Below are 16,055 nucleotides of genomic sequence, written 5' to 3' on the forward strand. Positions count from 1 at the left end.
AAAAGACATGTTTGCCAGGTGAATTTAAAACAGCAAATGCTGTCTAAAAGATCCCTTCAAATGTAGTGATACGGGCATACTGATACAGTTGAAAATCAAAGAATGGAAAAAATACTATGACGATACTAACAAAAAGAAAGTAGAAATGGCTGTATTAATATCAGACAGAGTAGTTCTTCAGAGCACAGAAAGTTACCAAAGACAAAGATGGGCAGTACATAGTGATAAAAAGGCCAGTTCACCAGTTCACCAAGAAGACATGACAATCCTAAATGTGTATGTGCCTAACACCACAAACTACAAATTACATGAGGCAAAATTACATGAAAAAAAACTCTCATTTTTATTAAAATCTGTAATACTCCTCTCTCAATAATCAACAGAACCAGTAGACAGAAAACAGTAGACCAGTAGACAAGGGAAATGACCAACAGCACCAACCAGCTGGATCGAGCAGGTGTTTATACAATAGTCCATTCACTCCAGAAATACCTCTTTTCAAATGCATGTGAAATATTCACCAAAAGCGATTATGTCCTGGGTCATAAAACAAGTCTTAACAGCTTGAGGTTCAAAGTACATTTTCTAACTATAACAGAATTAAACTAGAAACCAAATCACCAAAAGATAACAGGAAAAGCTCTGGACCTCCTGGAAATTAAACAACACAGTTCTAAATGATTCATGGGTCAAAGAGGAAGTCTCAAGGGAGATCAGAAAATATTCTGAACTGAATGAAAATGAGAAAGGGAGGAATGAAAATCCTGATTATCCAGGTGATAATGCCAAGCAGGCAAGTCTAGAGATCTCAGGAGAGAAAAGAGCTTTTTTCTGATGAAACTGTTTTCTTTCTCACGGTTTAAAGACAATGCTTTAAATTTTGATATTAGCCGGATTATTTGGGGCATAATAGAGAAAAGTTTATGAGTATTGGACTTCCTCTGCAAGATTGCTCCTTCTCATACGATTCCTCCAGGCAACCAAGTGGAAATGCTACTGTTCAGCAGGAACTGGCTCGATGTCAAAGAAAAACAAGAGTGATCACGTGGACGTGATGTTTGGCAGGGCCAACAGAACTGAGATCGTTAACTTGTCTTCGGAGAGCAGGCTTCAGAGGAAATTTTCACAGAAGTCAAACAGTTTAAGCACATTCTGGAGATGTGGTAGAAACCGGGGGAAAAAAAAAGTGAATTGTTTTCTTCTAAATAAGGAGCCCAGTGGATAAACTAAGCTTCTAGATTCCTTGCTTCAAATTTCTGAAAAGTAAGTTCATTGTAATTTTTTTTTTTCTGTGTTTTGTTTTGGGGTTTTCCGTTCATTTTAATCGCAAAACTATAAGACTTTAAGAAGTGAATGCCAACCATCTGTGGAGAAATTGTTTTGAAAATTAAGGGGCTATTTTTGATGTTTTTGGATATCTGGTGTTTAATATTATAAAGATGAAAACATTGAGTTAAAACGTAAGTTTTAAAAAAAAATTATGCAGTCGGTTTTTAAGTCAGAAACTTGAGTGTGGAAATTTGCTAACAATTTGTGGAGAAATAAGAATCTTGACAATTGAGAACCTGGATTGTTTTTGAAGTTAAAAGTATTTACTTTTATTCTACAACAATTTAGGGGCATTCTGGTTAAAGTTTTTCCAACTTTGAGCCTGTTTGTCAAAAGAATTTACAACAAATATTTTTATTGTCTCTATCTCTCACTCTCGGGCTGTAAGAATTTTAGAAACGTAAGCTGCTTTCCAGGATTTTTAACTCTGTGCACACCATGTATTGAATATGTAGCTTTTCCTTGTCATAATATTATTTCACATACACATTATTTGCAGGAAACAGAACTTTCATGCTCCTATAGTGTAAGCACATTGTTCTGAATTTAACACCCACGTGAGAGGAGAAAAATCAGTCATTACAATTTGAAACTATCTACTTCATGTCTAATGGGGGATTCTAGTGGTTGCTAGTCTTTTGATGAACTCCAGCACGTACATGAACTGGGGAAAAATAAAGTAAGCAATATTCATTTACAATGGAAGAGATCTAAGGAGTTGGAGCCAACAGGAGTGTCCACGCTTTGCTGGGCTGCGGCTGATTCCGCGGTGAGATCACCCTCTCGGCCAGCTCACCCTCCTGTGCAGCCCTGCTCAGTCCCCTTAAAAGCTTCTACACAGAATTCTCTGCACTAGGAACAGCTTCTCAGGCTCCTCAGTTCCTTCTCACTGGACCCCTGACCTAATGCTTTTATCTGGGAACCAGCTTCCTCCCTCCAGCGGCCACTGCACGGGCCCTCTCACTTCTGTACTCAGCCTGCTGCGGCCGCACTTGCCGCTCAGCCTCAGTTAGCAGCCACGTATAGGTCTTCCCTGTGGGAAGGTGCCCTGGGGCTGCCTTGGCTAATATGCCTCCCGCTGGGACTGGCCCCTGCACCTCTTACCGGAGCTTGGTTTCTAGGGGATAGCAAAGCCCTGAGTGTCATCCAGTTCCATGAATGGGATGAGAGTGTCAAGCTAGGGGCACACGCCCTCCCTATCACTGTGGGTGAGTCAGTGGCAGCCATGTGGTTTCTGTCCCCAGCCAACATGACATACATACAGAGGGAGCCGACCGCTTGGTCCAAATTCAGGACTTAAGGGACGCATTCAAGGTAGAGCTGCTGGCTCTGTGCTCAGAAGTCTTGACCCATTCTTTCCAGTCACATCCCTGGCGTGTTTCTCAGAAAACTGATGACTGTTCCAGAATCCCTTCATTTTCTATAATTCAGCTTAGATACACTGTTTCCTCCTGCAGTGAAGACCTTTTGAGAGCACTCAAGTCCCACAGTTTTCAGGAGAGGCTCAGCAAATCATATTTGTGTAGTACTGGTTGATCAGGACTGTGGAAAGATGCAGTAGGATTATTATGCACTGAGGTATTTTGCTGCAATAAAATATATGCATAAATTCATCTGCCTGATCACCGCCACCGCCACTGCCACCGCCACCACCACACACACACACACACACACACACACACGCCCCCACCACACATTCCTTGCTCAAGGTTGAGTATGCTAACCCTGTGATTTGTTGCTTTTACCAGGGGAAGGGTATGGTCTACCGCTGTGCCAGTGCACACCTGGCCCTCTGGTTGGTGGTGCAGTATCTATGGAAGAATAATGCTGCTCTCTGCAGGCAATTTTAGGTAGAGTTCTTGGGATATTTTCACAGTGAAGTAGCCTGCACTCAAGGCAGAGGGTCCTGGGTTCTTAATCCAGCTAAAGCCTAGTTCAGGTGGAGTTTCTACCTTCCATCTCAAACACAAGCTCAAATGTATTACAGCCTCCCCATAGTTCACCTGCATAATCCACTGGCAAATCTAATTAACTATAGGTGGCAAAAATAAATCTTCTTTATGATTGAATCAAACTTCTAAATAATAATAACCAGAATGGTCAGGGTTGGAATTCATCAGAGAGATAAAATATCTAAAAAGTCTTTGTTTATAAGAAGATAGGGCTAACAGATGATAAGTTTCTTTAAAAAAAAAAAAAAAGAAAGAGTCCCCTGGGGAGCCCAAAATTTAAGAGTAGCCATTAAAGAAATATAAATATGATTTATATCTTTGGGACAGGAAAGAAGTTCAATAGAAGGTAAGACTACGGACAAAACTAGAAGCAAAGAAAAAGCAGGTTTAAGGTAAGAATAAGACACAATCATCCAAAATGAACATTTATATATGATTACATTTACCTCTTAAACATATAGTATCTATCAGTTGGGATTTTAAAAGTAAATCAACCCTGAATTTTCCATACATTAATCAAACTAAAAAATTTGGTAAAAGGTTAAAAATAAAGGAATGGCTAGAGCTACGTTAGGCAAATATCAAGCCAAAGAAATCTCGTGTCTCCATGCTCTTATCAGACATAGAAGCAAGCTGCCATTAAAACATGGGCAACAGAGCCGTGTTTTATGTACCTACCCACTTAGCCTTTAGACGCATATGGTAAAAATGAAAAAGTGATGTAGTAAGAAATTGGCAAACCATTATTAGTGTGGACATTTTTAATAGAATTATATCATGAAATGATTGGTCATGTAAATATAACATTAGAAAGGATGCTGAAGATTCAAAAACACAATTAAGAAGATTGAATAGGTGTATACAAAACAACTTTAAAGGTGATATACATTTATTTCAAGCACACATGGAATATTTTAAATATTAAAATATATTGTACCGCCAAAGAAATCACCAGTAATTTCAAAGAAGCAATGTCTTACAGAGCAAGTACTTCTTCTGACCACAACATGACTAAGCTGGAAATCAAAAATAAAAAGTCACTAAACCCCAAAAAAATGAATATTGTAAAAGCTCAGTAGGCAATCGAGTAGCATACCTGTGGTCTATTGCTGCATTTACATTACACAGCAAAAAAAAAAAAAAAAAAAAAAAAAGGCAATGAATAACACCACAATAAGCATTTATAGCTGGGATGCCTCAGGTGATCCTTAAGAGGTTTTGCTCATCTTGGTTAGACTTGCTCATATCTCTGGGATGCAGGCTACTCTAAACTGAGATGACTGAGATGACTCAGCTCCGTTTCACATGCGTTTCATCCTCCAGAGGCTAACCCAGGTCTGCTGTTATAGCAATGACAGAACCACAGGAGCAAGCAGATATGCTCAAAGCCTCATAAGGTCTATGTTCAGAACTGGCACGTCATCACTCCCACCTCCTTTACTGGTCAAAGTTACAGTCTGCCTTAATAGAAGGAACTCCAAAGTTACCGGACAAAGGGTGTGGACACAAGTAGAGGTGAAGAATTGGACAACACAATGCCGAGTAAGAGTGGTGAGCATAGGCAGTCTTGCCTTACTCTTGATCTTAGAGGGGAAACTTTCAACTCTTCACCACTGAGTATGACATTAGCTGTAGGCTTGTCATATATGGCCTTTACTAGGTTGAGCTATGTTCCTTTCATACTTAATTCACTAAAAACTTTTATCATGAAAGGAAGCTGTATTTTGTCAAGTGCAAAATTTTCTGCATCTATTGAGATGATCACTTGATTTTTATCTTTCATTCTATTCACATGGTGTATCACATTTATTGGTTTGCATATGTTGAACCATTCTTGCATTTCAGAGGCAAATTCCGCTTGGTCATGATCTATGATATTTTTAATGTGTGGTTGAATTCAATTTGCTAATATTTTGTTCAGAATTTTTTCCTCTGTATTTATCAGGGATATTGGTCTGTAGTTGTCTTGTAGTGGTCTTATCTGACTTTGGCATCAGGGTAATTCCAATGAGATTGGGAGTGTTACCTCCTTTTCAATTTTTTTGGAAGAATTTGAGAACTGTTGACATTAATTATTCTTTAAATGTTTGGTAGAATTTACCAGTGAAATAATCTGGCCTTGGGATTTTTTGTTGGGAAGTTTTGATTACTGTTTGAATATCTTTAGTTGTTATTGGTCTGTTCAGGTTTTCTGTTAGTTCACAATTCAGTCTCAGTAGGTTGTATGTTTCTAGGAATTTATCCTTTTCTTCTAGGTTATCCAATTGTTGGCATGTATTGTTTACAGTAGTCTCTTATGATCCTTTATATTTATGTAGTGTCATTTATAATGTCTCCTTTTTCATTTCTCATTTCATTTATTTGAGTCATCTCTTTTTTCCTTAGTCTACTTAAAGTTTTGTCAGTTTGGTTAAAAGCTGGCTCTTTTTTATTGATCTTTTATTGATTTTTTAAGTTGTCTTATTGATTCTTTTCTATTGTTTTTCTGGTCTCTACTGCATTTATTTCAGCTCTGATCTTTGTTCTTTCCTTTCTTCTGCTAACTTTGGACTTTGTTCTTCTTTTTCTAGTAGCTTGAGGTGTAAAGTTAGGTTATCTACTTGACATCTTTCTTTTTTCTTAATATATGCATTAATAGCTATAAACTACCCTTTTAAAACTGTTTTTGCAGCATCCCATAGAGTCTGGAATGTTGTATTTCCATTTTTGTTTGTTTTCAGATTTTTTTTAATTCCCTTTTGATTTCTTCTTTGACTCCTTGGTGGGTCAGGAATGTGTTGTTTAGTTTCCACATGTTTGTAAATTTTCCAACTTTCTTCCTGTTGTTGATTTCTAGTTTCACACCATTGTGGTCAGAGGTGATACTTGGTATAATTTCAGTCTTCTTAAATTTGTTAAGACTTGTTTTGTGGCTTATCATGTGATCTATCCATGTAGATGTTGGGAGGTCCTGGATATGTGACAGCATCCCACTCTTCCTTCAGTGATAACCTACCTCTGCTTTGTATGAATGCTACGTCCTCACAGAAAACAGCAGCAGCAACTTATCTTTGCTTAGGAATAGGGTTGGAAAGGTTCCCACCCCACCCTCAGGGCTAGCTGGCTGTTGCTTTGTACACAGTGTACAGGCTTTGTGTACAGCGTGCACGGGGGAAGGTTTCTTTCCTCTCCCCTAGGGGAAGATGGCTGTTTGCTTCTACCTACCCCTGAGGAGCAGTATAAGCGATCCTGGAACAGGAGCGGGTGTGGGAGTGGGAGGATTGACAGATTACCCCTTAGGAACAGTTGGCTGTTGCTTCAGCTCCTCCCCAAGATGCAACAGCAGATGTCTGCGTGGGGCTGGCAGGGACACTCGTCCTTTCCCAAGAAGTTTACAGTTTTTGCTCTTAATAGAAAATCTGAGAAGTGGGCATGTTTTGTGGCCTATGAGCCATTTTGGGGTCTTTCAGTCCTCTTGCTTTGCCCTCATTTTTTATGAGTACCAAGTGACACCTGTGGGGAAAAACTGGCAAATACGTGTGCATTGCCCTTGTGCCAGGACTCCCAGGAATTGTGAACAGCTGTGCCCGTCCACATTCAGCCCTTAGGAATTCATTAACATTTCAAGTGTTTTATTCACACCTGCTTTTATCGTGGCCGTGTTTTCCTCTCACATTCGATCAAAGGTGGAAGTGTTCCTGGACTGGACCCGCTCTCTCCTTGGAGGAGGCTTTTACCGTTTGGAATTCAGTTCATCCGGCGGCCTTGGGGTATCAGCTCTCTCGTGGGTTCAAGGCGAGTTCTACGGTATCTGGCTTTCTCCCATGGTTAGGAGAACAGCAATGTGTTCTTGAGAGTATATGCATTATAAGTAAAAGGGAGATGTATGAAAGCGTACAGAAAAGAGACACTATCAGGCATTGGTGAGGACATAGGGAAGATGAATTTTCATACACTGTGTATAGTAGTACCAACTGCTGCAATGATTTTGGAGAATATATATGGATATATCTATATATTCCTGGTGACTCTCCAGTGCCTCTTCTTGGTAAATATAAATGTATTCTCTAAGGTTGGAACAAGAAATAAATGTCATTTAAATATATATTTCTTTTTACATTCTGCCAGGTCCTAAAGTCTGGTGACTTTTCTGTCACAGCACTCAAATTTTTCACAAAAGGAAAGTGAAAACTAAGGTTTTTTTTTTCCCACTGGGGAAAGGATACTTTGTAGTCTTCCCACAACAAATCAGTATAGAGTGTAATGACTTCTGCTCGGAAGAACAATGAGCCTGTTGAATTGTCTTCGATGGATTCCTAACACTGACCATTTATTCAGTTTCTTAAATAAGTCAAATATTATAGTGATGTTAAGTTAAGTGCACCCCATGTGTTTATTGAAGCCAAGACGAGCTCGTGTATGCGTTGGTCTGTGTGCAATCAGGAGACAGAAGCCACACAATAATTTAAACAAATGGAATTTAATATAGAGAATTATTAAACAGTGACTGGAAAATAGCAGGAAAGATGGACTGAAACTCAAAAGGACGTTCTAAGGCTGAGGGAGGAACAAATTTAGATGGAGAGATAAGGTTGGAATAAGGTGCAGCCCACTGAACGGAGAGAAGCCGGGATGGTGAGCTGTGAGCACGGAGACTGGAGGGCACTGTCCTTGCAGGAGGATTGCTGGAGGAAACAGAGCTCTGGGGGAAAGGCTTTGCTGTCTGGGCTCCCAGGTACACCACTGCTCCGGAGTCAAGAGTTATTAAAAACCCACAGTGAAACCTGCCCAGGCAGGCACTATGCATTGGAGAAAACCATTTAGTCTGAGCAGTGGGCGGTGTTGTTTGGGGTGGGGGGAGGATACATTCTCTTAGCACCAGGCAAATGAGCTACTCTGATCCCAGGAGGAAGAGCTTCTTCCTGCAGTGTCTCCAGTCCTCTCTACTGACAAAGCTTCACATTGTCCAGCTGGCAAAGAAAACTATTTAAAGGGCTCAGATCCATTTTCATAAGAGCAGGCTGGGAGGGGAGAAGTTGGAGCCAAGAGGCAATAAATGGGGAATGGTCACGGTGCATAACAACAACAATAAACACGATGGAGTAAAGGGTTTGGAAACGGGAGGAAAAGGAGGCAGGGAGTTCTGAACCGCCAACCCTGGAACACCCAGGTTCTCGGCACTCACTTGGAACCCTGGAGTTACCAGGCTACTCTTTTTTTGTTTTGTTTTCAGAATATTTTTTCTCCTATTAAGACCTTCACATTTGTTTTGTCTTCTTCCTTTCTTATTAAACAGGGCAAAATGAGTAACAGAGAGATGAGTGTGTGTCAGCAAACCTGGGCCTTACTATGCAAGAACTTTCTTAAAAAATGGAGAATGAAAAGAGAGACTTTAATAGTATGTATGATTCAACATCTATGTCACTTTGCATTTATGACAGAGGTATATTCCTTGGGAGGTATTTGTGCTTTGTGTCCTCTCCGAAAGAATGAAATACCTTCATACAGCAGAAGCTGTTTCTCAAACTGTTCATTTGTCTGAAGATGTTTTACTTGGCACAGGCCCTTAAGTTGAGGTCTAAAAGCACTGATGGTAGACAGCAATAAAATATACAATGCATGTTTTAAAAGTCAATGGTCTTGCTTTTTACTAGTGTTCCCATTCATGGATACTCAGGTTAAGACACTGAGGGTCTAGTAAATAGATCAACCCACAGAAATAGGTAACTGACATTTTTCTCTTTTGAATCTCTTTGTTTTAAAAACTACACCATTCTCTTCAAAACTAGTTTTTAAACATTTTAGAAATATAATCAGTGCCAAGAAGAAAAATCAGCATTAGTTCCTATGATACCATATAACAAAAATCCTGGTCATGGACTTTGATATGCTTTTTAAAATCAGATAGCTACCACTAAACAGCATTTTTAACTAAATTGGAATGTTACTGTGTACCTCTTGTGAATTTTTCCTGCAATCCTGCATTTAGGAAACAAGTGATTTTTTATTGGAGGTTTGCCAAGTGACCACTATTGGTAACTAACCAAGACAGTGTTTCTCAGGTCACCTACATTGTATTTCATTTCCAATACTGGAATCTTGGCATGTAAGCCATGGATTATTACTAAGTGAACAGTACCTTCGAACTGTGTCACAGCACATAAGCTTTCAGCAGAATCAACTACCAGGTGATACCAGCGGATGATCTTTTGTAACAGTTTGCCACTGTTACCTCTCATATTCTTACGATCAGTGCATGCTTTAGACTGATGCTGTGGATGAATAAATTTGAATTCCTATGAATAGTTCATTGGAATTACTCAGACTGCTGAATTTTGTTCTTTCCATATTTTAAACAAGTCATAATGTGGAATGTATTGAAATTAGAAAAGTGAGCAATGAGACAAACTGTGTGACCAAACGACCTTGGATGACTACACCGACATCATAATTTTCTTTATGTTTTCTCTTGAATTGTATAGGAATGGTTGAATGCATTGTTCCTGCTACTTTCTTTGTACTTATATCCTGACATTCATCAAGTTAACGATTTTTCTTCCCTGCCTCCTATGGACCTGGGACGGGTAGATTCATTTAGCGCATCTAAATTTGCTATTGCATACACGCCTGTCACCAACACCACTCAACAGATAATGAAGATAGTGGCCTCAGCCTCCTTCATGAAAGGTGAGTTTTCTAGCAACCTAAGAGGAATTTCTGATGTCAATGTTCGTTTCATGTCACTGCAAATGGTTGCATTTCGTTGATAAACTGAGTGAATTGTCAAAATTTCCAGATTACATGAAATGTGAATCTGCTTTCCTTTTGTTGCAAGTAAGAGGTTATCACTCAATATCTAAGTCAAAACTGTGAACCTCTTATTTGCCACAAAAGAGATTACCACCTGGAGTGCAGAGTCTCTCAACAAAGAAATCTGCTGATCTTGGACAGCTTTTGGGGAAGCATGGAGTACACAGTTGGCAGACTTTGAAAAGCAGGCATGTTTAGGGATTCATTGACACGTGGCTGTGGAAACATCGTTGCTACAGCGAGACCTGCTCTAGCATTTGCTTGTTACTACAGACAGAAAACAACGGGTCTTTCCTTTCTTAAATTTGATTATAGGAATTTTATCCTCTCGTTTTATTACCAAAAGGATTGTCTTAGTATATTTGAAGACTATTGACAAGTATTCTGTGGTTCAGATTTTCACCCTTCAGTGTGAAGGAACTTATCAATGAAAAATAAGAATAGCATTATTATCATCAAGGTCACTTAGGTAAACAATCTCCTGAAATTAGAGGAGAAGCAGCCAAGTGCAGGAGCAAGAGAACTGAACTGAGCAAGAGAATATCTGACTAAAAGCAGTCATGCTGTTACAGCAAAGCGTTACAGTTCAGTGTGACAGCAACCTGGATCCTAGTGAGAGACCAAGCAGCACTTGGAGGGTTGGAGAACTCAGGTTTATTAGGCCGGCGGGCCCAGAGGAGTTAACACTCCAGGCCCGGGACCCTGTCTGTAGGTTTACACAGGCTTTTATAGGCTACCAGTTAAGACGTTGCAACATTTTGCAACATCATATGCAGAGTAGGTGTTAGAAATGGACCAATCGGGAGTGAGATTTATGCAAATGAGGTATTAGAAATAGACCAATCAGGAGTGAGCTTTGGGAACCAATAGAATCTTAGGGGTAAGTTCCGTTCTCCTAGAAGCAAGCCATTTTACAGAAGCACAAAAGCCAGATAGATAATACTGCCAGACCAGCGAACCAGATGGTGCCAGTGGGAAAGTAGTGGTCCTGCCTGGGGGTCCTGCTGGTCTTTTCATTGGAGCTTCCCACCTCAGTGCAACTACATCTGTAGTGCGTTTTTCAAGTTATAAACTTCTCTGAGCCTCATTATCACCATATGCAAAATAAAATTAACAGTGCTGTATTTTTTCATGAGTATTTCAGCTGAGACAGCAAGAATCTCAGTTCAACTTGTCTTAAGAGAAAGGGGCATATTTTGTTTAGCTTTAAGAAAAAAGAGTATTAATGCTCCTAATGAGACAGAGGAATGTGTCTCCAGTTCTCAGGCAGTAATGTGTGCTGGCTTCATTCACAGGTTGGCTTTCCCCAGACAGAGGCAGAGTTGGTCTTCACAATCTCTAGGTGGAAGCCCTACCACTTAAGCAACCCCAGTGAAAGGAGTACAGAGCTTTCCCAACAGTTCAAAATAACTTCAGGGATTGTCCCCATTGGAACAAGTGGTCTACTTTGGATTAGTCTTGGTTTTGGTCCATCGAGAATTAGTCTCATTGGATAGGGAGAGACAGTATTGTCATTGCCCATTGGTTGGGTTCCCAGGTCCCCATGAACCATATCCAAACCACATGATGTGTGAGTGAAAGAGGGGAAGTATCCCAAGTGAATTTTAGGATGTTTACGAGGAGGATGGATGTCAGGCAAATAAAAATAATAACTACTCTTTACAAATATAAATATACACCTCAAAGGGGAATCTCTGGTGATTGGTTCAAAGATGTGAGTTGAGCTGTAATTTTAAAGTGGCTTCGAGCTTGCACAACTTTGTGAATATACTAAAAACCATAAGACTGTACAGTTTAAAAGGATGGGTAAGGGAAGGGGAATTGGAGCAAGTGGTAAAAAGTAGAGACTTCTAGTTATCAGGCAAATAAGGACGAGGGGTGTAATGTACAACATGATGATTACAGTGAGCACTGCTGTATGATATATGCAAAAGCTAGTAAGAGAGCAGACCCTAAGAGTTCTCATAAGGAGAAAAATATTCTTTTCCTTTTTCTTTCTTTTTTTCCTTTTTCTCATTATCAATATGAGATGACAGGTGTTAACTAAATTCATTGTGGAAATCATTTTATGAATATGTAAGTCAAATAATTTTTTTACTGAAGTATAGTCAGTTTGCAATGTTGTAAGTCAAATCATTTTGCTGTTCACCTTTAACTTATACAGTGCCGTGTGCCAATTATAATCTCAATAAAAATGGAAAAAATGCCCATCAGTAGGAGTTTTTAATACATTAGTATCATCAAAGACTGCACAATGATACAACTTGTGTTTTATAAAACTATTTAATAACATAAAAAATTAAAAGATGACTTTTATGTTAAGTAAATTATATCTCAATTTTTTAAAAAAAAGAATATCAATTGTGACATAGCAGGTACTCAGTCTTAATTTTAAGCACCATAATTCCCAACCAAGAGATTTATTTCAAGGGGAACCTGTGGATCTTACCCTACCCAGTCACTGGAAGTCTATGTAATGTTTCTTCTCTTTGTCAACCTTTGTCCATAATTCTGCTCCAGCCTTCAGGCACACCTGGAGTGTCTGTGGCCAGAGTTCCCAGGTCACGTTGGACTTTTCCCTCCATCCATGCTTAACTGCACACCACCAGGCCAGGTGGATGTAAAGCATCCTAAACGTACTTTCCCATGGTGCCTCATCCACCATCACACCATTACTTCCACCTGAATCTGAATGTCTGCGCTCTGCATCTTACCTGCAAACGCTGAATCCACTTCTGATTCAAGATCGTAACCTGATCTGAACTGTTCCCCTAAGGCCCAGTCTCCCAGTCCACCCTGAGATGGGTTTGCTGTCACCCTCTGTTTCACAGGTGTCCTCCGAGGTATCACAGTGTCATAGTGTCATGAATTTGAGCTTCTCAATAACACCCTCATTCAAAGTCACATGCATTTGTGATAATAAATAGTCATTAAATAACCTCTTTGTGCAAAATCAAGTTTACTTTCACAACGGAGATGTTATTATCTTTATTTTATAAATAATATAATTGCAGTTATGATAGTAAATATTCATTAAATGCTACCACGTGGTAGATTTCCACAGAGACTTCATTCTGTAGGAAAAGAATATTCTCTAATAAAGCTATTACTCAGTACTACATTTTTCTGTACTCTATGTGAGTGTTCTGTACTACTAATAATGGATATTATTAAGTTTATTTTACAAATACGGAAATTGAGTAGCAAAGTTAAATGACTTGCTCATGACCGCAAAGATTCAAGGAACAGAATCCCCCTCAGCTTTAATCCTATCAAAATACATGCTGCCTGCTGTCTCTACTTGCATCTTCAGCTTTCCCACCGCAGTCCAGACCTTCTCTTGGATTCCTTCTCATTCTTTCAGCCTTAATAAAACATCTATACAGCACTGAGCACAGTATCTGCAGAAAAGAGGGATTATTTTAATGACGTCCACACAGTCACTCAACATGTTTTACAATTTTTTATTTTTTTCTGCATGTTAACTCTACTATCACAGTCGTTAAATGAAATGAAGTTACATAGTTGTTTCCACCTGATGTCAGTGCTTAACTGTGGTTTAAATGTATTTATTTTTTACTATCATTTGAGATTTATTGTAATGCTAATTACTCTGTGAATAGTTTAGTTGATATCATATAGTATTATATGTGGTTGAAATTGGTTCAATAATTATAATATATGAAAATAAAATAACTGATTTTCATGTATTCCTTCTGACTATATCCAGGTGGCACTTTAGAAATGTCTCTCCCTAACCTTTACTCTAGCCTGACTTGCTGAAAGTTAATACTTGATTTCATTTTATTTCTGTAAAGAACTCTAGTAAAAGCAGTTATGACATCCTGACATTTTTCTCCTAGTAATGTACTGACAATAACATTCCCTTCTTATAATGGCAGATAAAGAAGTCTGGGGACTAGCCAATGAAGACAGTATTAAAGAATTAACAGCAAATTATCCCGAGGAAGTAGTAAGAGTCATCTTTACTAATACATCCTCCTATAATTTGAAATTCTTGCTGGGACACAGAATCCCAATAAGGAATGAATACAGGGACCATACAGGTAACCTTCCAGAGACACAATTCCACCCCTCTCTACTGCAGTTGTGTCACAAACCACGCATGAGAATAGATGATAGTACAGCAATTTTTAAAATCCCTACTTGCAATGGTGAGGTCAGAAAGCCAATCAACACATTCTAAAAACGTACATTGATTTTTAGGTCTGTTAAAATATTGCATTATGTGGTTGTCATGTATGGTTTCATATATATTATGCACATTATATAGTTATATATACATATGTGTATTATATACATGCATGTATACATTCATATAATATGTGATACGTGGCTGTAAGGTATTCTTGTTAAAGAAAAATGAAGCTGTTTGTAGATAAAATAGAACAAACTTCCCTTTAAATGTCTGAGTAAGTAAACATGAAAGTAAGGGAAATTCCCAAGGACTCAAAATGAGAAGGAGATCAAAGCCAAGGGGCTAAATGGTTATCAGTGCTTTAAGATTTTGCCAATCTCAGTAAGCAAGAGATTTGGGTTTTAGTAGCTGCATGAGGACAGGTGAGAAGATCTTAGGTTTACGTGAGGTGAAGATTCCTGTATTAATTTGGAAACTGGAGAGGCTATGTACTCAGTGAACGAGGAGACAGGAAAATAAAAATCACCTGTTGCCAAAGGAAGAGCAAAGGAGGCTTCTGTGCCTCACCATGGGCTCTGGATGACAAAAAGAGAATTCCCCTGGGAGAATTTGTAACCCATCTTTCCTTGGGTTTGGGGTTCTCATTTGCCTCACCTGCCTGGTCTGGGAAACCCCAACTATAAATAAAGTGATCCTGGGTTGGCCCAGCTACTGAGGTGCTCAGCAGAAGAAATTATAAATCTTCTCTGGGAAAGCACAACCCCCAAAATGCCACGAAAATAAAATATCTCTGAATATAAATTCACAGTCCAACCAGAGAAGACAAGAGGTCATAAATGAGAGTCAGGAGAACCAACGAAGCAGAATACATCTTTCCCAGTGGAATTATAAAACTGAAAATATAAAATAAGCACATCTAAACTGTTAAAGAGAAAAAAGATAAAGTGAAAAACACCAGAAAAGGGAAAATGCCACAAGAAACAGGAAGTGCTAGCGATACTTGCTTGGAAAATATAATTTTTAAAAGATACAATCAACTAACCAGCTGAATAATAGACAGTAGCAACTAATGACTCATCTCAGAGGGAAAAAAAAATTCCAAGAAAGATCACTATTATGCAAAAAGTATAAAACTTAACTTTAAAAGGCCCAAAGAAATGGAAGGCTATGCCACATTCCTAGAGACTTATATATTATAGACGTATTAGTTTTCTATGGCTGCGTGACAAGTCACAAGCAGTGCCTTAAAACAATATGCAGTGGTTAGCTTACAGATCTATAGATGAAAAGTGTGGGCAGGCTTGACAGGGTCTCTGCTTAGGACCTCACCAAGGCTAAAATAAACGTATTGACCAGGCTGAGTTCTTATCTTGAGGCTCTTGAGAAGAATTCACCTCCAAGCTCATTCATGTTGTCAAAATTCAGTTCCTTGCCGCTGTAGGGCTGAGGTCCCCATTTCTTTCCTGACTGTCAAGTGGGGTTCACTGTCAGTACTCAGGGGCAGTTCTCTGGTTTTTGCGTGTGAATTACTCCATCTTCAAAGCCAGCCATGGCACCATGAATCTCCTCCTTCAAATCTCTCTGACTTCCCCCATCTGCTGCCGTCTGGAGAAAACTCTAATTTTGAAGAGCTTGGTGATGAAATTAGCCCACTTGGATTATCTGCCTATTTGGGGTTAACTGTGCTTTATAATATCATAGAATCATGGGAGCGACATATATCATCATATTCATAGGTTCCACCCACACACAAAGGAGACAGGATCATACAAGAGTGAAAGTCAATTGGGATTATTTTTAGACTTCTGCAAAATTTAGATGTGAAT

General features: G+C 39.0%; 1 protein-coding gene across 3 annotated transcripts in view; it reads left to right on the plus strand.

Moving 5' to 3' along the window:
* Positions 1 to 995: 995 nt before the first annotated feature.
* The window catches only part of LOC102515332 (ATP-binding cassette sub-family A member 8-like), a 65,080-nt gene continuing 50,020 nt past the window's right edge, over positions 996 to 16,055 (plus strand). Inside the window, exons 1-6 of one of the 3 annotated variants that reach the window (XM_032456989.1) lie at positions 996 to 1,263; positions 3,609 to 3,673; positions 6,947 to 7,055; positions 8,557 to 8,658; positions 9,743 to 9,947; positions 13,973 to 14,137. In XM_032456989.1, coding sequence (XP_032312880.1) covers positions 8,563 to 8,658; positions 9,743 to 9,947; positions 13,973 to 14,137 — 466 coding nt within the window. In that variant the 5' untranslated portion in view covers positions 996 to 1,263; positions 3,609 to 3,673; positions 6,947 to 7,055; positions 8,557 to 8,562. The remainder of the gene's footprint in view (positions 1,264 to 3,608; positions 3,674 to 6,946; positions 7,056 to 8,556; positions 8,659 to 9,742; positions 9,948 to 13,972; positions 14,138 to 16,055) is intronic. The other 2 variants (XM_032456988.1, XM_032456990.1) reach the window with 2 other exon arrangements.

Source organism: Camelus ferus, chromosome 16, assembly GCF_009834535.1.
Source record: "Camelus ferus isolate YT-003-E chromosome 16, BCGSAC_Cfer_1.0, whole genome shotgun sequence".
Taxonomy (NCBI): Eukaryota; Metazoa; Chordata; class Mammalia; order Artiodactyla; family Camelidae; genus Camelus; species Camelus ferus.